General features: G+C 39.3%; 1 protein-coding gene across 6 annotated transcripts in view; it reads right to left on the bottom strand.

The window, feature by feature from the left end:
- Positions 1 to 6: 6 nt before the first annotated feature.
- ICA1L (islet cell autoantigen 1 like) overlaps positions 7 to 24,928 on the bottom strand; it is an 89,417-nt gene continuing 64,495 nt past the window's right edge. For all 6 annotated transcript variants that reach the window (XM_032754908.2, XM_032754907.2, XM_058439614.1 and 3 more), the window contains 4 exons: positions 19,342 to 19,416; positions 11,216 to 11,473; positions 8,618 to 8,707; positions 7 to 2,393 (listed from right to left, as the gene is read on the bottom strand). In XM_032754908.2, coding sequence (XP_032610799.1) covers positions 2,278 to 2,393; positions 8,618 to 8,707; positions 11,216 to 11,473; positions 19,342 to 19,416 — 539 coding nt within the window. In that variant the 3' untranslated portion in view covers positions 7 to 2,277. The remainder of the gene's footprint in view (positions 2,394 to 8,617; positions 8,708 to 11,215; positions 11,474 to 19,341; positions 19,417 to 24,928) is intronic.

The following is a 24,928-nucleotide window of genomic DNA, read 5'->3' as shown; positions in this document are numbered from 1 at the left end:
CAGGCTGGTCTCAAACTCATGCCCTCAAATGTTCCACCCGCCATGGCCTCCCAAAGTGCTGGGATTACAGGTGTGAGCCACCATGCCCAGCCAAAGTTTTAGCATTTTCTGAGGCACTCAAAAGTTGAGAGCACCAGAGTCACCATGGGTATAGAATTCAGATTGGGACTCATGATCATGATCTTGGTGATTGGAACTTGGCAAAACAGTACAGTATTGCATTATGGGAAATTTCACTGAGTATAAAGGAAGACTTAAAAAAGGCTTCTAAAGAGATAAGTAATGGCTCATTAAAATCTAAAATAAAGAAATAGGAGTAATATTGTGAAAAGATTTTATGGAAAGACTTCATACCTTTTATCTGAGTCAATGTTTCTGACCTTCAGATAAGGTCTTTCCAGCCTAAACTGTACTTGGCCATTGTAGTAGTTTTCTGGAGAGCTTGTGGGCAGTTACTATTATAGATGGCTATGGATGGGATATGGACTGCATTTCACCTACTCTGGTCCAATGTTTTCTATGTACCATGACAAACATTACAAGCAATCCTCTTCTAAATAAGCCTGTTTAGAATAGAACTAAGAGCACATGGAAGCTACTGTGAATAACTTAGTCAAAATGTCTTTTTTTTTTTTTTTTTTTTGAGACGGAGTCTTGCTCTGTTGCCCAGGCTGGAGTGCAGTGGCGCCATCTCAGCTCACTGCAAGCTCCGCCTCCCAGGTTCATGCCATTCTCTTGCCTCAGCCTCTGGAGTAGCTGGGACTACAAGCGCCTGCCACCATGCCTGGCTAATTTTTTGTATTTTTAGTAGAGACGGGGTTTCACCATGTTAGCCAGGATGGTCTCGATCTCCTGACCTCGTGATCTGCCCGCCCTGGCCTCCCAAAGTGCTGGGATTACAGGCGTGAGCCACCGCACCCGGCCAGTCAAAATGTCTTCTTATGGAAATGCAATGGACTGGATGACAAATATAAAACACTTAGGAAATTGCTTCAAAATTAATTAAAGGGTGGGCAAGAAAAAAGGACAGGAAATTGAGTGATTGATGTGTGTGTACAGTAGCTATGTTTTTATCAGCTTACACTAACTTCCATTAAATAGCCTTCCTCTCGAATACTTAGGTTCTAAACCCTGTAGGGGTAACAGATTTTGCTTAGTAATCAAGTAGAGCTTCAGATTATGTCACCCACAGAAAGAGGGAAGTAGAAAAATGAGACACTCCCTTATTGATCACACAGAGCTTTCTGTATGTCTGCCAGAAAGTAATTCTGGGTTAAATTATGTCACAAAATATGGGATAAGTATGCAAATATATGTAAGGATAAGGTGTTCATAAGTAAGTGTCTCCCTCATTCAGATAGAAATTTCTAGGTATTTCAGGAATACTATTGCCAGTTGCTTCGGGAATATTCTCTCATCATTTTATTTTTAGGAATAATATAAATACTGCATAATACTATATAGCAAGTGTATAAAAAAGTGGGTCTGAAGACACTTGTACAAGCCTTAAGTATTCTGAGTTTTAGGAGATGATGGGAAGATAGACTTTTCTGTTTCTGCAGAGGATGGGCTTAGCAAATTAATTATCCTGCTACTTCCTCTTCAAGATTTAATAATGGAATTAGGGAGTGTCCATTATTTTGTATGAATGAAAAAACATTACATTTTAGCCTCCAAATGAAGAAAAACAAGTACCAAGTTTCTCTGTGATTTCATTAAAGCAAACTGAGTTCTCAAATCTTATTCTATCTCTCTAACCCAAAACAAAGCTGGTCTGGTTCTAATGCTGTTTTCCAAAACAGAAAATCCTCCTTGCTACTATTTATTTCATTTAAAAACTGACCCCAAACCACAACCCAGTTTACATGCTATCTATCTATCTTTTTTATCCACATATAAAATTCTCACAGCCAGCAAGGCAACTTAAAAGGGTTTCCAAAGAAATGAGCTCAACTCCATATTGACAGAATTATTCCTAGCCGTTATTTTGACATAAATTTCAGTATCTAAATATCGCAGACTCTGTAGTTTCTAATATTTTCCACATAGAAGTTTCTAATATTTTCCATATAGTACCAACAGCTGCAAATCCAAGATATGAAAGATGTGTACTTATTCAAATGTGGTCTTTACCATCTGTCTAAAGTTGGCTGACAGGTGTTATATTCACAAACACCGTGCTTTTGTGTGTGGGTTACAATAGAAACTCCTTTCCACAAAGGAAATACGTTGCAAAATTGATGTCTCAAGGTCACTGAAGTGACATTATAACTTCAGTCAAGCATTAAGTAGTTCATCATCTGAGTGTCCAATAGCATCTGGGTTTGAAAGTGGATCCAAGTCTGCAAACAGATTGAACCAGGCTGACATGTCTTGGTTGCCATTGTTGGGGGCTATTAAAAAAGAAAAAAAACACATTAAAGAGATTCAGTTTTGAAATCACGTTTTTGTACCACATTTATGATTTTGAAGTAGGTGCTTCTTTTGAATTAAGAAAAAATTAAGATAACTGACAATAATCTATCAACTATAGTCCCCTTAAGATTTTTTTTTTTTAATTGGTAGAGACTGGGGTTTCCCTATGTTGCCCAGGCTGGTCTGGAACTCCCAGGCTCAAGTGATTCTCCCACCTCAGCCTCTGAGAACACTAGGATTATAGGCATGAACCACTGCTCCTGGTTTAAGATAATTTTGAAAGGCAAATGCAGATAACTTGTGCTTTGATAAGGCGCCTATATTTAAATAATTGTATGCTGCTCTGAGAAAGGAATTGAGTTAAAAGTGAAAAGGCAAGCAATACTGTGGTCTCCATAGAACATTTAAGATCACTTATAGAAGACTCTCAGATAAGGTTTAAAAGTAAACTTGTTCATATCAAGTAAGAAATGAAATTTGTAAACACTGCTTCAAGTTGATTTATGTTTATTATAAAGGTGGTATTACAAAAATATTAGACATAAGGAAAAAAATTACCCCTAATCCTACCACATTAGCACTCCCAACATTGTCATTTTGGTTTACAGTTGTTATGTCTTTTCCATGTGCACTTTAAAACTTCTTGATGTGCGCATTTTACAGTATGCATTTTATCTCAGGTACAACTTCTTGTTCATTAGATCCCTCACATCTCCTTATGGAGACTGGAAAATTTTATTTCTCAGGATTCTACAAGTTGCACTGTGGCAGATATTCAAGAGTGTACATTTGGGCTGAAGGTTGGGACTAATAAAGAATGCACAGTGGCACAGACAGTGGGTCATCTCAGAAGTCTAGGCCCCTGAAAGCCAAGGAGCCCAGAAGGCAGGGTTGAGACCCAGAGGACAGTCTAAGAACTGGACATGAAACCAGAGTCACAGTGTGGAGGGTAGAAGGCAGTGCCAAGGCAATCCTCGTTCACATCACGGTAACACTCACCACAGGCCAGAGGGCTGGGGTTTGGGGTATAGGGATCCAGGGCCCCAAGGATCAGGGCAGAGTGAAAGGCTTCACTCTGTGTGTCTAGTTCTGTTTCTGAGTACCCTGAAGTAGTATCAGTGATACCCACACAAAATCTGGCTTTGAGTCCTGGGCGTAACACCTGCTAATGAGTAATAGTGGGCAAGTCATTTAACCTCAGGGGCTCTTGTCTCCTCGTCTGTAAAGCAGTAACCATATGATTCATCATTATATCAGGATACATGAGAGTAAATAGGGGCACTATTAGTCATTATGCAAGAAGAATAGATGTCACTAAGATAATACCTGACCTCCTTCATGCAGCTATTGAAGAGTCCTGAAAAGTATGTAAATATTGTACAGCATTATGCAAATGTAAGGGGGTTTTATATTCATCAGTCACAATGGGAAATAAAGGTCTGCCGTTACTTCTTTTATAGAGGCTCTCCTTGTATACACCATTACTGCCTCCAGAGATTCTTATAGGATAACAAGCAGAAAATGAATTCTATACAGAGAGAAAAAGCCCAAATTAAACGTAATTAATTTTCATAAAGTAAATACACTCATTAACAATATCAGCATCAAGAAGTAGAACATGGCTGGGTATGGTGGCTCACGCCTGTAATTCAAGCACTTTGGGAGGCTGAGGTGTGCAGATACCTGAGGTCAGGAGTTTGAGACCAGCCTGGCCAACATGGTGAAACCCCTGTCTCTACTTAAAAAATTAGCAGGGTGTGGTGGTGCACACCTGTAATCCCAGCTACTTGGAAGGCTGAGGCATGAGAATTGCATGAATCCGGGAGGCAGAGGTTGCAGTGAGCCAAGATTGCACCACTGCACTCCAGCCTGGGTGACAGAGTGTGACCCTCTCTCAAAAAAAAAAAAAAAAAAATGACTACTCCTCTGAAGCTCCCCTCGTGCCTGATACCCTGACATCCTTCCAGTCACTATTCACACATCCCCAACCCCAGGGAATGCCAGGGTAAATCCCATTCTGGTGTATTATTAACAGTCTCACAGTAATGCTAACTAGCATATATTTTAGTCAATGGATAGATGCGTTTCTGTTAGGTATGTACTTAGGAGTGGAATTGCTTGGTCACAGGGCATATGTATGTTAAGTTTTAGTAGAAACTGCCAGTTTTCCAAGTGGTATTACCAGTTTACACTCCTACACGCAGTTTTTGAGATTCTAGTTAACATTCTTGTCAATTAAGGACTTTCTTTTCTGTTTCATTTTAGCCATTGTAATAGGTAGGTCTTGAATTCCATTTTGCTTTTAATTTGTACTTCCTTAATGACTAATGAAGTGAGGCTCTTAATGAACGAATTTTAAAGTTGTTAAAATTTTCAATTTTATGGCCAGGCATGGTGGTTCATGCCTGTAATCCTAGCACTTTAGGAGGCCAAGGCAGGTGGATCACTTGAGGTCAGGAATTTGAGACCAGCCTGGACAACATGGTGAAAACCCGTCCCTACCAAAAAATACAAAAATTAGCCAGGTTTCATGGCGTGCCTGTAATTCTAGCTACTCGGGAGGCTGAGACAGGAGAATTGCTTGAACCCGGGAGGCAGAGGTTACAGTGAGCCAGGATCATGCCCCTGCACTCCAGCCTTGGTGACAGAGCACAACTCTGTCTCAAAAAAAAAAAAAACCCAAAACATCAATTTTATTAAATTTTTTTGTTGTTGTTTTGTTTTTTTGTTTTTGAGACAGAGTCTTGCTCTGTCGCCCAGGCTGGAGGGCAATGGTATGATCTCAGCTCACTGCAACCTCTGCCTCCCGGGTTCAAGTGATTCTCCTTGCCTCAGCCTCCCAAGTAGCTGGGACTACAGGCGCGTGCCACCATGCTCAGCTAATTTTTGTATTTTTAGTAGAGACGGGGTTTCACCATGTTGGGCAGGCTGGTCTTGAACTCCTGACCTCGTGATCTGCCCACCTTGGCCTCCCAAAGTGCTGGGATTAGAGGTGTGAGCCACCGCACCCAGCCTGTTAAATTCTTAAGTTTAGTTTTATTGTACCTTCTTGGTGAGAAGTTTTTTTTTTTCCCCCTAAATTTTTCCTCAAAAATCAGCCTCAAGAATTATAGGTAAATAGTGCCTTTGCTTTTTTGTGTTCGTTTCTGAAATTTATTTACTTTATAGTGTCTGTTTTAAATGATTAAGCACAACTTGTTTTAGCTGGTTTTTAAAAAGAAAAGTATTACTATAAGTACTCTGAATCCCTGAGGGATGGCTGTATTCTGAACCTGCCAGTGTGAAATCTGTGATTTGCTTGGAATCGAGGGTTTCCCCTACTGGCTGACCTCAAAGTACTGGGAAGAATAAAATAGATTCCAGGAGTCCACACTGATATCAATGAATAAGTAAATAAGTAGGGAAAAAGGGAAAGCTTTCCCATTCAGTAGAACACTAACTCATAAATACAGAGGGAATGAGGAAATAGAAAATCACCGTTTGGCAACAACTATGGTAATAAATATTTCATGGAAGAATTATCAGTGAATGCTAAATTAGTGGGCAAAACTTCAGTAGAAACAAACCATTTGCAGTATTTCAAAACACTTCCCACAAGACACTTACGAATTACAAAGGGAAAAATACAGCAGTCACTTTGTAATGGAGAAACGTGGCAGATACCACCATAACCAAGTGATCAGGCTTAACATCACCAGGAATGAAACAAAATAGACATCATGCACCCCCTGATAGGATTTACTAAGGCACAACACCATTCCTGCACTGGTAGCCCTGCCAAAATGCATAACCTGGGTCTAATTATGAAAAAACATTAGCTAAACCCAAATTCAAGGAATATTCAAAATAAATGACCTGTACACTGCAAAAATGTCAAGGTCATGAGACATAAAGATTGAGGAACTGTTCCAGATTAAAAGAGACTAAAGAGACTTTACTAAATGCAATATGTGATTCTGGGTTGGATCCTAGACTATGAAAAACTAAAATGAAGTTGACACATTAGTGGGATAATTGACAAACTCTGAATAAGGTCTACAGTAGATAATGGTCCTATGGCAATGTTAATTTCCTGATTTTGACTTGTACTGTAATTGTGTAAAAGAATGTCCTTGTTTTTAGGAAATAGACAATGAATATTTAGTGGCAGAGGGGCATCATGTCTGCTACTTAAACTATTTCAGTTCAGAAGAAATTTATATGTATATGATAGGGGGGTGGGGAAGAGAATATGAGTGTAAAGCAAACATGGTAACATTTTGGAAACCTAAGTGAAGAATGTATAGTAGTATTTTGTATTAACTTCTGTAGTCTTTCTATAAGTCTGAAATTATTTCAAAATTTAAAGATACTGATATCACAAGGATTCAGAAGTCAGCCTGAAAGGGCTCCCACTGGCCAACACAGGAACAATGTGAGCACCGAATCAATAAGTTCAGTGGTGATTATAAACCACTGAAAACATAGGAATCAGGCCAGGTCCAGTGACCCACACCTGTAACCCCAGTACTTTGGGAGGCCGAGGCAGGTGGATCACTTGAGGTCAGGAGTTCAAGACCAGCCTGGCCAACATGGTGAAACCCCATCTCTACACAAAAATTGGCCAGGTGTGATGGTACATGCCTGTAGACCCAGCTGTTAGGAGGCTGAGGCAGGAGAATCACTTGAACCTGGGAGGCGGAGGTTGCAGTGAGCCAACATCACACCATTGCACTCCAGCCTGGGCGACTCTGTCTCCAAAAAAACAACAAAAGAAAACATATGAATCTATATTGATAATAAATAAATGAGTTGAGGATAAGAGAGGTCTCTTGTTTACAGCAGAGTATTGAAGACCAGTGAAGGGAATGAATTATATCTCAGTAGGCTGTTTAAAAAATGTGATCCATGGATCAACAGATAACCAGTTGTGTTGTATCTACTAAATAGAGTATTATTCAGCCTTACAAAGGAAGGAAATCCAGTCAGTTGCTACAGGATGAACCTTGAGGACATTATGCAAAATGAAATAAACCAGTCACAAAAAAGCCAAATACTGCATTATTTCAGTTGTATGAGGTATCTAAAGTAATCAGACTCAGAGAAAGCAGCATGGTGGTTACCAGGGACTTAGGAGAAGAGGTTGTTTAATGGGTATAAAGTTTCAGATTTACAAGATAAAAAAGTTCTGAAGATCTGTTTCACAGCAGTATGAACATGCTTAATATTACTGAACTGTACTCTTAAAAATGGTTAATATGGGCTGGGCGTGGTGGCTCATGCCTGTAATCCTAGCAGTTTGGGAGCCTGAGGCGGGCAGATCATGAGGTCAGGAGATTGAGACCATCTTGGGTAACATGGTGAAACCCTGTCTCTACTAAAAATACAAAAAATTAGCCGGGCATGGTGGCATGTGCCTATAGTACCAGCTATTTGGGAGGCTGAGGCAGGAGAATCGCTTGAACCCAGGAGGCAGAGGTTGCAGTGAGCCGAGATTGTACCACTGCACTCCAGCCTGAGTGACAGAGCGAGACTCTGTCTCAATTAAAAAAGAAAAGAAAAAGGTTAATATGGTAACCAACTTAAGTGCTTGAATGCATTGTCAATAGGCATCCTGTAATCAGAAAGTATCTTGTATCCCTAATTTTATATCCATTACCAACAAACCTTAACACAAACTATAAAAGATTACAGTACAAAATGTAGTACGCTTTGCCAAGCTCACAGTTTCTTTCTTTCTTTTCTTTTGAAGTCAGTCTTGCTCTGTCGCCCAGGCTGGAGTGAGTGCAGTAGCACGATCTTGGCTCATTGCAACCTCTGCCTCCCGGGTTTAGAGCAATTCTCCTGCCTCAGCCTCCCGACTAGCTGGGACTACATGTGCCTGCCACCACGTTGGCTAATTTTGTGGTTGTTGTATTTTAGTAGAGTTGGGGTTTCACCATGTTGGTCTCCAACTCCTAACCTCAGGCAGTCCGCCCGCCTCGCCCTCCCAAAGTCCAGGATTACAGGCATGAGCCACCGTGCTTGGCCCCAAGCTCAATTTCTATTAAATCCTTTCCACATTGAAGGATAAGCAGTATAGCTTTCATTTTAATAATAACTCATTATTAAACTTTTTTAGGACAATGAGGTGAAAACAATATAAAGTGATCCTTTTCTAAATTTATCTGAATTCAACTGATTCTTAAAGCAATGATGAAGAATATATAAATAAATAACTTACCTCTTGTTAATTTCTTTGGACTCTGTGAAGGCACTGGCTGGTTATCAGTGTGTGAAAGACGAAGCTCTGATTCCTCTTGGGAGGCCCAGCCTGGGATAAAAGAAGTAAAAATTGTCCATTGTTAATCAAATAGGAAGCAGCATCAGAAAAACAAGAAAAGGTAAAAATATCTAAGTCCTCCAGTCTTTGTATCTGGGTAAAATTCTATAGTATAAGAGGTATAAAATACTGAAAATGTATCTGTAGTCATATATTTTAATCATCTTAGTTTCAGATAGAGTTGGATCCGACTTCCTTACATTTTTCAAAGTGGCTTTGAAATAAATATGTGGGATATTTAAAAAATAATTGAAATGCAAAAGCTATAGGAAGAAGTTCTAAAGAGTCAAGAAGGGAAGGAACAGGCCTGATAATTGGAATGTTGAAACCTATAAATATGCTCATACCCTTGGACTCAGTGATCCCATTCCTAGCAATTTTTCTTAAGGAAATAATTTAGCTGAAGGAAAAAGCACATGCATGATTTTTTTTTTTGCAGCATTATCTGTAATAATGAACAAGTAGAAACAATAAGGAAGGAATCAGGTAGCTTATGTTGTATAAAATGACAGTATTTTGTAATTAAAACACGTCATTATGAATACTCTATGGGAATGTGGAGAAATGTTTGCTACAACATGAAAAACCATTTATGCTATGATTAAGGCACAGCACTAGAAAGGAATTTAGATTATCTTCCCTAATCCCTTCCTTGTATAGAGAAGATCTGAGGCCCAATGTAGATAGGGTTCCTCAAACACAGATCTTTTAATTCCCAGGGAAGCTCCCTTTCCTGGTCTGTACCACAGGAGAGCGAAAAGTAGATATAAAGGAAAGACTGGTAAAGTAGAGTTCTGCACAAAGAGGCAGGGGCAGATTTTGGTCCTGTCTTAACTATTTAAACTGTCTGATGACCTTGAGCAAGCTACTCAAATACTGTGGTTTTCCACTGTTCAGCTATTAAATGGGAATATCCTGTCTGCCTACAGGTAGGGATCAGAGCACATATTTTGAGTAGTTAAAAAATATTTTTGATAATTGCATTGCCAGAAACTAAAAGTTCAGTGCTGCTAGAGACGTGGCAATTTATGGAGGAAGAGGGAGGAGTTGATAGTGGAGAATGAAATCAGTTTGTAAATCTTTATAGCTACTGGGTCATTGGTATGCCACACAAGAATAAATATTTTTAAAGATTTTACTGTAGCAAAAACACCTGAATTATCCCAGATAGAGTGCCTCTTTATCAAATAATATTGTCTATTCTTACTTTTATTCTATTCAATCAATTCTTACTGAGTGATTATTTAACTAACATTTAGTTTATTAATTGAGCTAACAACATGCTGCTGTCATAGAAGGTACAAAGATGACTCACTCCACATATCATGCCCTTGGGATGCTTGTAGATAAAGCATGTACCTCAGTATTTAATACAAAGTACAATGCATTAAGACACTGAAGTGCCGTGAGGGGTCCCCCCGTCCAGGAGTTAAAATCTAGGATGTGAGAGACTGGGATGTAAAGCAAGATAAAGTAGGATTAGAACCATGAAAGTAGATAAAGGAAAGCACCATGGGAGGAGGGAGAAACCATTTCCATTTGGCAGTACTGAGGAGGACTTCAAGGACTGACAATCATGCAGAAAACACTGGATTGGGATCTAATACTCAGGCCCATGTCCAAGCTCCATTACTGAACATCAGAAGCAGAAGAAGCAACACAAGCACAGGTAGATGCATCAGAGGGCTGTGGAGCACTCAGTGTGATTATAGAAAACAGCAAGTATTCTTCCTTCACTTCAATAGGGGATAGGAGATATGGGTGAAAATGCGACATAAGCACGTTTTATCCCTGGAAACCATGGTGTTTCATTTTATAAAATGTAAGCCAGGTGCTGACATCAGAATCTGCTGCTTGGAGAGAGAACTCCACAGAAGTGTGGAGGATGAATTGGGGGTTGGAGACCTGTTAGGAACTCTTGCAGTAACCTAGGAAACCAGTAGGCTCTAAATGTCTCTGGTGTTGAGGCAGAGAGGAGTGGGAAATTTGAGACAGGTTTCAGAAACAGAATTGACAGAATTTGGTAACCAATATGGATGAGGGAAGCAAAGTGACCCCCAAGGTGCAGGGTTGGACACAGGATGGTGGACTCTTTCTCCTGCTGCCTTGCCCAGAAAGGGAACCAGCCGCCAGAGCTGTTCTTTTTCCTCTTGTCAACTCTGAACACAGCAAGTTTTGCTTGATGGAAGAAACAGTATTGATTGCCCTAGGTAGGAGTAATTAGCAGGTCAAGTGTTTTAAACCAGATGCTTGGGAAAATCAGTGAAGAAAACATGGGGTCTGGTGAAGGTGGGCAGGGAGACAGCCTGTCTTGCTGACAGCCTGTCTTGTTGACAGATTCCTGAGGTGACTAATATTTTTCCAGTTGATTGGTGGACTGCAGATTTTATCTAGTAGTGCTGACGTTAAAATCTCCTTGTTGATTCTAGCATCAATAAGCACACCGTTTCGCTTCACAAAGATAAAGCACATATATCCAAATGTTTCATAGACACTTACTGTTGAACGCTCCAGCCACATGAAAGCCAAGGTCAAAGAGTTGTGAAGGAAGGAATCGAGAAGAATGAGCGAGGGGCTCAGACCCCATGGAAGGCTCTTGGGACGTGAGACTGGCACTGGGGCTCCCAAAGGCAGTCTGGTATTCTTGGGTAAATTCACTAGTACTTGAAGAACCAGAACTTAGGAGGTTGTTCAGAAATGAGAATTCCTTCTCAAAATCTTCTCCTTCCAATGAATCTACAGGTAGATCTTTTGCAACTATTGAGTGTAAATAAAAACAGAAAGGCTTTTTTGATTTTAGGAAATGACAGTAAGACCACAGGATGAATCAAATTTGTTTCATTGTTTTCACACTGTATTAACATAATTGTAAACAAACAAAGTGACTGCAAGTTTATGTGAAAGTTATTTCTAATTAGGCAGGATTTAGGTCAAAATGGCCACATTTCACAATGAAGATATAACCATTATGAATGCTATATATGAAATAATTAAGCTACCACCTAAGTCAGAAACCAAAGGAGATGCAAAAGAAATAGAAACAAATTAATAATACGAGACTTTAATATACCACTCTGACTAAAAAACAGGCCAAGAGGACAACAGATAAAAAAGATCAAAAGAGCATAATCAATAATGTAGTTATTTTGGATAACACAAACCCTGGTAATAGAAACATTCTTCCTAACCACACATTGAAAATGTACAAAAGTTGATTATACTAAGGCACACACACAAAAAAATTGTGTTCTTAAAGTAGGAACATTACAAACAACATGCTCTGATCATAATGCAATAAAAAGGCAATTCTAAAATGAAACTATAAAAACAAAAAGGTTGTTACATCTGTAAATCTTAAAACCTTCTACCAAACAATGTTGAAAAGGGAATGGACTTTCGGAAAAATAATGATGAAGGAAATATTTTATATCATAATCCATGGTGTTAAGTAAAATGTATAGAAGACCATGATTTGGACTGAGCTCTTGTACTAGACCCAACAGACCAAACCAAAATGGAGTCACTCATGCTAAAGTTCCATATCACCAAACTGTCTGGCCTTTCAAGAAATCAGGAGAGGGACATCACAGCCAAGTCCCCAAGCAGGCCGCAGGCCAGTCCTAGCTGGCATGATAAGGAAGTCCCCTCTGCTTTAACCCTTACAAGAAAAGTAACTGCAATGATCAATCCACTTTTTGTTTTCCCTGGTCCTTTTCTGTCTATAAAACCAACCTCCTCAGAACACTCATTCCATGTCACAGAATGGGGTGTTGCCTGATTCTAGAATTGCAAATAAAAGCCAATTAAGGTCTTTAAATTTGTTGTAATTTTACCTTTTGACAATAGAATACTTAAATGGCATGGACAAAGGAAAAATCCTATCCCTTAAACATTTTTATCAATAAAAATGAAAGGGAGAGGCATCACTGACCTGCACCCCAGCATAATTGGTGAAAGTTATTTTTCAAAATAAATAAGCATTTAAAGTCTCTGGAAATGGTCCCAAGAATATGCAGCAAATGAAGAAATATTTACTTAAGAAAATCTACTATAATTTAGGAAAAACAGCAAGAGTTCGTGGTATTTGAACTGAGAACCAGTCCCATCTTCCCGCTTTCCAACTTAGCAAGATGGAGATTCCACTCCAGTCTGGTGCAGCCAGAACACAGGGCTCCTTCTCTCTCCAGCTGTCAGTCAAGGGCTAACTTCCCAGGAGGAGTAAGATGCCAGCATTTCACATCCTGTCCCCAGTTACCTGAGGCTAAGTCCTAGGTGAGTGCAGTCAATAGATGATAGAGGCTCCCATCTCCTCCCCAGATCCCTCATGGGTTGGGAAGTCTTGAGTTTGGTGTAGAGTGCTGAGAATATAGGGCCCCTGACCACTTGACCCTGCTAGTAAAGTAGTGGTTTCATGAAGAAACAGGCAAGCCAAGAAGACCTAAGGCTACTGTCACTCTCCTCACCTAGCACTCAGCTCCTAGAGCAAGGATGACACTCAGAAAGAAGTATGCCATTGTCCCCACTCCCAGCTCAAGCTCTGATTCAGAGATTTTCCTTGCAGAGAGTGAGGGAGAAGCAGACCATAAAACTGATGGTTCCTAATCCCTTTCCAAAGTCACTGACTTCATTTGTAACAGAGTGTAGAGAAATTCAACCCTAAGGATACTTTCAAAACAGTGGAGGTTTTAGTAAAAGGCAACTGGAGAAGACTTACAGTCTCAACATGTAGGCTAAACTGTAGGCCAGCTACTTTGCCTGAAGGAACCAGGGAAAAAGCCAGCTGGGGTCACCACAAATTTCAGTGACCTTAAGAACTATTTCTTTAAATGAGTCCAAATTTAAATGAGTCCAAATGTGTGGAAAAATTTATGCTCCAGACACTGTTGAAATCAATAGAGCAATCAGCTGGAAGAAGCAAAAATGATAACTTGGACTTATAAAGAATTTTGTGCTTCCAAAGGCAAAATTGAGAAAATAAAAAGACTGGGACAAAATATTTACAAGTCATATATCTGATAAAGGGCTTTATAAAAAACATATAAACTCTTACAACTTAATATGATAAGCAACCCAATTAAATAATGGTCAATAGATTTGTCAATAAGGAAGATATACGAATGGACAATAGCACATGAAAAGAGTCTCAACACCATCAGTCACTGGAGAAATGCAAATCAAAGCTACAAATTAAAAGCACTAGAATAGCCAGGCAGTGTGGCTCACGCCTGTAATCCCAACACTTTGGGAGGCTGAGGCAGGTGGATCTCCTGAGGTCAGGAGTTCGAGACCAGCCTGGCCAACATGGCAAGACCCTGTCTCTACTAAAAATACAAAATTAGCCAGGCATGGTGGTGCATGCCTGTAATCCCAGCTACTCAGGAGGCAAAGTTGGAGAATCGCTTGAACCTGGCAGGCGGAGGTTGCAGTGAGCTGAGATTGTACCACTGCACTCAAGCCTGGGCGACAAGAGCAAAACTCTGTCTAAAAAAAAAAAAAAAAAAGCACTAGAATAACTGTTACTTAAAATACACCAGGCACAGTGGCTCATGTCTGTAATCCCAGCACTTTGGGAGGCTGAGGCAGGTGGATCACTTGAGGCCAGGAGTTCGAGACCAGCCTGGCCAACATGGTGAAATCCCATCTCTACTAAAAATACAAAAATTAGCTGGGTGTAGTGGCACGTGCCTGTAATCCCAGCTACTCAGGGGGCTGAGGCAGGAGAACCACTTGAACCCAGGAGGTGGAGATGGCAGTGAGCTGAGATCGTGCCACTGTACTCTAGCCTGGGTGACAGAGCGAGACTCCATCTCAAAAAATAAAATAAAATATAGACAATACCAAATGTTGGCAAAGATGTGGAGAAACTAGAACCCTCACACTTTGCTGATGGAAATAAAATGGTGCAATTATTTTGAAAAAAGTTTGGCAGTTCCTTAAGAAGTTAAATTCACCATACAACCTAGCAATTTCACTCCTGGGAATCTAAGGAAAATGAGAATGTATGCCCGCACAAAGAGAAGTACATGAATGTTCAGTAGTAGTAGTAGTATAATAGCCAAAAATTATAAACAATCCAAATGTCCATCAACTGGTAAATAAGTAAACATAAGATGGTATATCCATACAATGGAATACTATTGCTTAATAAAGAGTAATAAACTGGCCGGGTGCAGTGGCTCACACCTGTAATTCCAGCACTTGTGAGGCTGAGGCGGGCAGATCACAAGGTCAGGAGATCGAGACCATCCTGGCTAACACAGCGAAACCCCATCTCTACTAAAAATACAAAACAAATTAGCCAGGCATGGTGACACGTGCCTGTAGTCCCAGCTACTGGGGAGGCTGAGGCAGGAGAATCGCTTGAACCCAGAAGGTGGGTTGCAGTGGACCGAGATCGCGCCACTGCACTCCAGCCTGGGCGACAGAGTGAGACTTGGTCTCAAAAAATAAAAAATAATAAACTATTGATATATACAACAACATGGATGACTCTAAAAACCATTAAGTGGAAGATGCCAGAAATAAAGGACTGCCTTTTGTTTGGCTTCATTTATATGAAATGTCCAGAAAAGGCAAATTTATAGAGACAAAAACAGATTACTAATTACCTACGGCTTGGAGTGAATCAGAGATTAATTTAAAACAAGCGTGAGAGAATTTGGGGGGTAATGGAAACATTCTAATATCCAACTGTGGTAATGGTTGCATAATCTAAATTTTCTAAACATTAGGAACTGTTAAAATGAGTGAAATTTATGATACTTAAATTATACCTAAACAGAGCTGTTAAAATAAAAAGAAATTTTGGACAACTCTGTTGCAAATAGATTTAAAAGTCTAGACAAAATGAATAACTTCTTAGAAAAATATAATTTATTAAAATCAGTCCCAGTACAGATTAAAAGCTTAAACAGACTGATTTCTATAGAGAGAGACAAAAAACACACACATACAAGAAAGCATTAGACCTAGACGTTTTCATAGGTTAAGAAATGAATAAGAGGCCAGGCGCAGTGGCTCACACTTAGCAAATCCCAGCACTTTGGGAAGCCGAGGTGGGTGGAGCACCTGAGGTCAGGAGTTCAAGACCAGCATGGCCAACATGGCGAAATCCCGTCTCTCCCAGAAAAAAAAAAAAAAAAAAAAAAATTAGCCAGGTGTGGTGGTGGGTGCGTGTAATCCCAGCTACTCAGGAGGCTGAGCCAGGGAGAACTGCTTGAACCTGGGAGGTGGAGGTTCCAGTGAGCAGAGATCACACCACTGCACTCCAGCCTGGGTAACAGAGAGAGACTCCATCTCAAAAAGAAAAAGAGAAGAAGAATGCAAAAAGAGCCAGGTGTGGTGGCTCATGCCTGTAATCCCAGCACTTTGGGAGGCCGAGGCTGGTGGAGCACCTGAGGTCAGGAGTTTGAGACCAGCCTGACCAACATGGTGAAACCCTATCTCTACTAAAAATACAAAATTAGCCAGGCATGGTGGTGTGCACCTGTAATCCCAGCTACTTGGGAGGCCAAGGCAGGAGAATTGCTTGAACCTGGGAGGCAGAGGTTGCAGTGAGCCAAGAATGTGCCATTGCGCTCCAGGTGGGGTGACGAGTGAAACTCCATCTCAAAAAAAAAAAAAAAAAAAAAAAAAGAATGCAAAAAGAGTAGTAAAATATTAGCAAGCAGAGTAGTATAAAATGACAAAGCTGGACTTACAACTGGAATGCAAACATGATATAATATCAGGAAACCTATTATTATAGTTCATCATATTAATATATTTAAGAAGAAAAAGCAAATAATTGCTGACATAGATACTGAAAAAGCTGCCAACAAAATTCAACAACTATTTGCCGGGTGTGGTGGTATGCACCTGTAATCCCAGCTACTTGGGAGGCTGAAGCACGAGAATCGCTTGAACCCAGGAGGCAGAGGTTGCAGTGAGCCAAGATCTCACCACTGCACTCCTGTCTGGGTGACAGAGTGAGACTCCATCTCAAAAAAAAAAAAAAAAGAAAAAAAAAATTAACAACCATTCCTAATAAAAATTCTTAAGAAAGTAAGTATGGATGGATGCTTCCTTAACATCATGAAATATATCTGTGTCCAGCATCTTAGTTCAGAAATATAGGCATTTCCACTAAAGTCAGGAAATGTTCACTACTAGTTAACATTGTTCTGAAGGTAGTAGCCAATGTAATTAAACAGGAGAAATCTATGAGTTGGTAAGAAGAAAAAAACAAGATTATCTCTATTTTCAGATGACATAACTCAAATGATAAAAGAATTCAGCTATATACCAGGATATAAAACTAACATGCAAAAGTGAATAGCATGCATATATACAAAATAACCAATAAAAATATATAATGGAAAAGAAAACCTCATTTACAATAGCAACCAGAAAGATAAAATACATAGAAATAAACAACAGGAAATGTTCAAAACCTGTATGAAAAAAAAGTCTGAAAGATATACAAGTAAACTTTAATAAATGGAAGGATGTCCCTTGTTTTTCATGAGGATGTCTCAACATGATCAACCTGTCAGTTTTCACATTTAATGTGATTACAATAAAGTATTGAGCTTTTTAATAAAGTCCCACAATTTTATATTCAAATTGAAAAAGTAAACATGCAAAAATAGCTAAGAAAATAATAAAAAAAAAAAAAAGGAGGGGGGATTCTAGCCTTACCAGATACTAAAACTACAAGAAAGTTTCTTTTCCTTTTTTTTTTTTTTTTTTTTGGAGACAGAGTCTCACTCTGCCATCCAGGCTGGATTGCAGTGGTATGATCCCAGCTCACTGCAACCTCCGCCTCCTGGGTTCAAGCGATTCTCCTGCCTCAGCCTCCCGAGTAGCTAGGGCTACAGGCATGCGCCACCATGCCCAGTTAATTTTGTATATTTAGTAGAGACAGGGTTTCACCACGTTAGCCAGGCTGATCTCGAACTCCCGACCTCAGGTGATCCACCCACCTCGGCCTCCCAAAGTGCTGGGATTACAGGCGTGAGCCACCGTGCCCAGCCGTAAAACTACAAGAAAGTTTCTATAATTAAAACTATGTGGGCCGGGCACGGTGGCTCACGTCTGTAATCCACAGGCGGGCGGATCACCTGAGGTCAGGAATTGAAGACCAGCCTGACCACATGGAGAAACTTTGCTTCTACTAAAAATACAAAATTAGCCAGGCATGGTGGCGCATGCCTGTAATCCCAGCTACTTGGGAGGCTGAGGCAGGAGAATTGCTTGAACCTGGGAGGCAGAGGTTGCAGTGAGCCAAGATTGCACCATTGCACTCCAGCCTGGGCAACAAGGGCGAAACTTCGTCTCAAAAAAAAAACAACAACAACAACAACAACAACTATGTGGCACTGGTGCATGCACACACCATTTGAAATACAAAGAAAGTCTAGAAATATACCCAAGTAGAAACAGAAATATAGTATATGACAAGATGTTATCTCAATACTAGGACAAAGATGGCATTTTAAAAAATTATATAAAGGGCTGGGCGCAGTGGCTCACATCTGTAATCCTAGCACTTTGGGAGGCTGAGGTGGGCAGATCACTTGAGGCCAGGAATTTGAGACCAGCCTGGCCAACATGATGAAATCCCATCTCTACTAAAAATACAAAAAATTAGCTGGGCATGGTGGCGCACGCCTGTAATCCCAGCTATTTGGGAGGCTTAGGCACAAGAATTGCTTGAACCCAGGAGGCAAAGGTTGCAGTGAGCCAAGATGGTGCCACTGCTCTTCAGCCTGGATGACAGAGCAAGACTGTTTAAAAAAAAAAAAATTATATAAAGGATAGCCTTTGGGGGAAAAAAAAAGGTAACATTTGATCCATTGCTAACACTGTACACATGAATTAACTTCAAATGAATTCAAGATCTAAATGTAAAAAATAATACTACATAAATACCAGAAGAAAGCATAAGAGAATTCTTCTATAATCTGGGTTTAGGAAAAGCTTCCTGACTATGACTAAAGTCCAGATCCAATAAAAGAAAAGACTAACCAATTGGACTGTATTTAAAGCTTTAAAAAAATTTTTTTAACTTAAAAAAATTTAAAGAAACAAAGTCACAAGACAAATGACAAACTAGGAGAAAATGTTTACAACCTAATTGCTTGAGAAAGATATTCAAGGTAGTTATTTAATGCTTAGGAAGTACCTTAAAGTTGATTTAGTCTTGATCCTCATTTTACAGATAAGGAAACCAGAATGTTGGGGGCATACTTTTGTTTATTAAATAGTGATTTTAATTTATTTAATGTTGAATGACATTTACTATTTTGCTAATATCTAATGACACTAGATATACAAACAATTGTATTCATTCATTCAACAAGTATTTCCTGAGGCTTATACTGCTGGTGGTTGAGATACATGAGACAGAAAAACAGACACAGCCCTAGCTGTCCTGGTTATACGGATACATTCTGATAGGACCCAAACATACAAAACAAATAATTATTTAATTTCCATTGTGATGTGCTACAAAGTAGAGGCACATAATTGCATTCTTATGTAGAGACCGAGACAGTTTCTAATGTTAAGGAAATAAGTGTTAAATGAAAATTGAAGAATTATAAAGAATCATTCATATGTAGAGTGAAATGATTATTTCTTACCATTTTCAGAGTTAGAAAACTGAGGTGCTCCAAATTCTGTCATTTGAGAATGTTTTTCATTGTGATCTTTGTTTGCTAAATCAAAAGCACATAAAAGAGAAGTTGAACAAGAAGAAATTCAGCAAGCTTATTTACTGTAATATTTTATCATTAGGTCAAGTGTTCAGTTGACCAAATCAGAATCAAAAACATACAAAAGGGAAACATAAAAATTTAAATAATCTTATATATAAAAATCACATTTGTGTATGTATATATATGTGTGTGTGTGTGTGTGTGTATATGTGTGTGTGTGTGTGTGTGTGTGTGTGTATATATATATATATATATATATAAAAAACATAATACCAGAGGTATTCAGGTACTCTATTAAGTCTCTGTCCCCTTGAAATGTAAAAGTTTTCACATTCCAAAGCCTGTTCCTTCCTTGGTGGAGCTGTTCTCATTCTAGGTCATTTTATACTTGTTCTGCCTGATCTCCATGCCTTGACACTCTGACACAATGGATGTTCATTTTATATGGAATGAATGAATGAATATGGCCTACGATTTTATTATTAATTGACAAAAGTATGTAATTTATCACATACAAGATGTTGTTTTGATGTATGTAATACATTGTGAAATAGCTAAATTTAGCTAATTAACATTTGTATTGAACACTGCTCTCTTAACAATTGGTTGTCATTGTTGTTTTTGAGACAGAGTCTTGCTCTGTCGCCCAGGCTGGAGTGCAGTGGCACAATCTCAGCTCACTGCAATCTCCACTTCTGGGGTTCAAGTGATTCTCCTGCCTCAGCCTCCCAAGTAGCTGGGATTACAGGCACGTATCACCACACCTGGCTAATTTTTATATTTTCAGTAGAGATGGGGTTTTGCCATGTTGGCCAGGCTGATCTTGAACTCCTGACCTCAAGTGATCCTCCTGCCTCGGCCTCCCAAAGTGCTGGGATTACAGGTACGATCCACCATGCCCAGCCTCTCTTAACAATTCTCAAGAATATATTGTTATTAAATACAGTCACCACGTTTTACAATAGATCTTTTGAACTTACTCCTCCTGTCTAGTTGAAATTTTGTATCCTTTGGCCATCCCCCCAGTGCCTTCCCCACAACTACCTACCACTCTACTCTCTGCTTCTATGAATTCAACTTTTTAGATTCCACATGTAAGTGAGATCATGTAGTATTTGTCTTTCTGTGTCTGGCTTATTTCACTTTGCATAATGTCCTCTGGGTTCATTCATTTAGTCACAAATGACAGGATTTCCTTCTTTTTGAAGGCTGAATAGTACTCCATTGTGTACACATACCATAATTTTATTTATCTGTTCATCTGTTGATGAACACAATGATTCCATATCTTGGCTATTGTGATTAAGGAATATGGTCTACTTTTTTTTTGAGAAAGCGTCATTGCTCTGTTGCCCAGGATGGGGTGCAGTGGCGTGATCAGAGCTCACTACAGCCTCCAACTCCCAGGCTCAAGAGATCTTCCCACCTCAGTAGCTGGGACTCCTCCCAAGTAGCTGGGACTATAGGTGTGTGTCACCATGCCTGAATAATTTTTTTTAATTTTTTGTAGAAACAGGGTCTCACTATGTTACCCAGGCTAGTTTTGAACTTCCGGGCTCAAGCAATCCTCCCACCTTGGCATCCCAAAGTGCCAGGATAACAGGTGTGAGCTACCATGCCTGGACAAGGATATGGTTTACTGTTAACAATTTGTACATATTTGTGGGGCACATGTGAAATTTGGTACGTGTATATAATGAGTAGTGGTCAAGTCAGGGTATTTAGTGTGTTTGTCATCTGAGTACAATATATTTTTTTAAGTATAATAACCGTACTCTGCTATCAAATGTTGGTATATTCCTTCTATTTAACTGTTTGTATCCTTCAACTTACCTCTCTTCATCCTCCTCACTGGCCCCACCACTCACCCTTTCCAGTCTGTTATCTATTCTTCTACTCTCTACCTGAATGTGATCAAAATTTTTAGCTGCCACATATAAGTGAGAATGTATGATATTTGTCTTTTTGTGCCTGGCTTATTTCACTTCAGATAATGACCTCCAGTTCTATCCATGTTGCTGCAAATAATAGGATTTCATTCTTCTTACGGCTGAATAGTATTCCCTTGTGTATGTATACTACTTTTTCTTCATCCATTCATCCATTGATGGACACTTAGGGTTGATTCTATATCCCTGCTATTATGAATACTCATGCAATAATCGTGCAAGTGCAGGTATCACTTTGATATATTATTTTTCTTTGGATAGATAACCACTAGTGGATTACTGCATCAAATAATTCTATTTTTAATTTTCTGAGCAATCTCTATACTGTTTTTCATAGTGGCTATACTAGTTTACATTCCCACCAACAGTGTATAAGAGTTCTCTTTTCTCTGCATTCTCACCAGCATCTGTTATTGTTTGTCTTTTTAATAATAGCCATTCTGACTAGGGTAAGCTGATATCTCACTGTGGATTTGATTTGCATTTCCCTGATGATTAGTGATGTTCAGCACTGTTTCATATACCTATTGACCACTGGTATGTCTTCTTTTGAGAAATGTCTACTATTCATGTTCTTTGCCCCCTTTTTAATGTTTATTTTTCTTGTTGAATTATTTGAGTTCCTCGTACATTCTGGATATTAGTCCCTTGCTGGAAGAACAGTTTGCAAATATTTTATCCCACTGAAGAGATTATAGCTATACTCTGTTGATAATTTATTTTGCTGTGCAGAAGCTTTTTAGTTTAATTAAGTCCCTTTTATCTATTTTTGGTTTTGTTCTCTGTGCTTTTGAGGTCTCACTCATAAATTCTTTGCCTAGAAAAACGTCCAGGAGCATTTTCCTTAGGTTTTTCCCTCATATTTTAATAGCTTTGGCTCTTATATTTAAGTCTTTGATCCATTTTGAGTTGATTTTGTATATGGTGAGAGATAGGGGTCCAGGTTCATTGTTCTACATGGGGCTATTAAGGATATGGTCTACTTTTAATTCAAAGGCTGCTTTATACTTTTTTTTTTTTTTTAGACGGAGTGTAACTCTGTCGCCAGGCTGAAGTGCAGTGGCACGATCTCAGCTCACTGCATTCTCTGCCTCCCAGGTTTAAGCGATTCTCCTGCCTCACCCTCCCGAGTAGCTGGGACTACAGGCACGTGCCACCACACTCGGCTAATTTTTTGTATTTTTTAGTAGAGACAGGGTTTCACCGTGTTAGCCAGGATGGTCTCGATCTCCTGACCTCGTGATCCACCCGCCTCGGCCTCCCAAAGTGCTGGGATTACAGGTGTGAGCCACCGTGCCTGGCCGAGAGAGAATATTTTTAAAGATAATAGTTGAGTCATGCATATTTTATCACACTAAAAAAAATAATGGTTGAGCAGTTTCCAGAACTAGTAAAAGGCACAAATATAAGAAATATAATTTATACTAGCAAAAATTAAAAAATAAAAATTGCACATTTCGACACACTGTGCTGAAAGAGCAGAATACCAAAAACAAAGAGCACATCCTAAAAGCAGCCAGATACAGAAATTGAATTAGAGCAAGACTCTGTCTCAAAAAAAGAAAAAATATATCTAAAGAAGGTAGTCAAGGAGAAAGGAAAATGAACTCACAACGAAGATCTGAAATATAGAAAGAAATAGTAAGACAGGAAAAATATTGGTAAATCTCAATTTTTTTGTAAAACAAGAATGATGTTCTAATTTGTAGAAAATTAGAAAAATCAGAAATGGAAATAAAATGTATAACTTTCAAATCAGTAAATGGCAGGGGTGGGGGAGGATGAAGAAAACTTTTAAAACAAATGAAAAAAAAAAAAAAAACTTCAAATAGTTCAAAATGAACCAAAACAGGAGACAAAATAATGGGATTGGAAGGACAAAACAAATGGAAAACAGAAAATACAGGTCCAAACATAGTGACAATAAACATAAATGGACTAAACTCGCCAGTTAAAAGAATGACAAGTTGACATACTGGGCTTTAAAAAAAAAATCCAACTAAACCTTGTTTATGAGACATATCTCAGTTAGAAGGACATGGTGAGGGCTAGGCATTACACCTGTAGTCCCAGCATTCTGGGAGTCCGAAGCAGGCAGATCACCTGAGGTCAGGAGTTTGAGACCTGCCTGGCCAACATGGCGAAACCATGTCACTACTAAAAAAAATTAGCTGGGTGTGGTGGTGGGTGCCTGTAATCCCAGCTACTCAGGAGGCCGAAGCAGGAGAATCGCTTGAACCCAGGAGGCAGAGGTTGTATGAGCTGAGATTGTGCCACTGCACTCCAGCCTGGGTGACAGAGCAAGACTCCATCTCAAAAAATAATAATAATAATAATAATAAAAAGGACATGGGAAGATTGAAAGGAAAAGGATGGAAAAGGGATACTAAGAAAATATTATTTAATAAAAGAAAGCTAGTTATGCTCTACTAATATAAAGGAGACTTTAAGCCAAAAATTCATTATTATTATTATTTCGACAGGTTGTCACTCTGTCGACCACACTGGAGTGCAGTGGAGCAATCTTGGCTCACTGCAGCCTCTACCTACCCACACTCAACTGATCATCCCCCCTCAGTTTCTGGAGTAGCTGGGACTACAGGTGCACGCCACCACACCTGGCTAATTTTTTATAGAGACGGGGTTTCACCATGTTGCCCAGGCTGGTCTTGAACTCCTGGGCTCAGGCTATCCGCCTGCCTGAGCCTCCCAAAGTGCTGGGATTACAGGCATGCACCACCATGCCTGGCCCCAAAAAGTATTATTAAAGCCAGAAAAGGTCACTGTATAACAATAAAAAATTAATTCACCAAAATGATATAAAAATTCTAAACTTGTATATACCCCTGTAGAAAGTAAAAAGTTTCTTCTTCAAATTTTCCTTCTCATTAAAAAAATAAATCATAAGTGTTAAAAATAATAATTTATTTTAAAGACTAACTTCCGTCAAGCCTCCTTGCTTTGTGCTAATAACTCTTTGTTAAGCCCTAATGTAGCTGTTAGACATGCTCACAGGCACGTAGTACATTCTATATCCTTGCACCTTACCCAAGATATTTGTGCTGGACATGCTCATGGGCACATTCCAGCTTGCAGCCTATGCCCCTTCCCTATTTGGCATAAGCAACTTCCTCTTTTCCTTTATTCTCCCTTGCCTTTACCTATTTAGAAAAATTTTAAACCATTAGCCAATCGGGTTCAGTTTAGATTGTGAGGTCTGGCTCCAGCCAATGGAGACAGGACACAGTAGCAGGGACAAGCTGCATAAGGGATAAAAATTGCTTCCTCCCTTTGTTCAGGTGTGCTCTCACCATTGTTCCATCTGCGATGAGCACCCTTTCTACAAAAAGTAAAAATTGTCTAAGAAAATTAATGTTCAAATGCTGTTTCTTTGTGACACCAAGAAACAAACATTTCTAACACCCCTTACCCCCAGATCCTCAAAATACATCAAGTCAAAGACTACAGGACAAAGTTGAAAATCCAATTTAACAGAGGAAGATTTTAAAACACATTTCTCAACAAGTAAACAAAAATTAGTAAAGATATAGAAGACGTAGAGC

Source organism: Hylobates moloch, unplaced genomic scaffold (genome assembly GCF_009828535.3).
Source record: "Hylobates moloch isolate HMO894 unplaced genomic scaffold, HMol_V3 SCAFFOLD_1, whole genome shotgun sequence".
Lineage (NCBI taxonomy): Eukaryota > Metazoa > Chordata > Mammalia > Primates > Hylobatidae > Hylobates > Hylobates moloch.
Note: the sequence above shows the minus strand (reverse complement) of the source record. Positions and strands in the feature narration are given on the sequence as shown.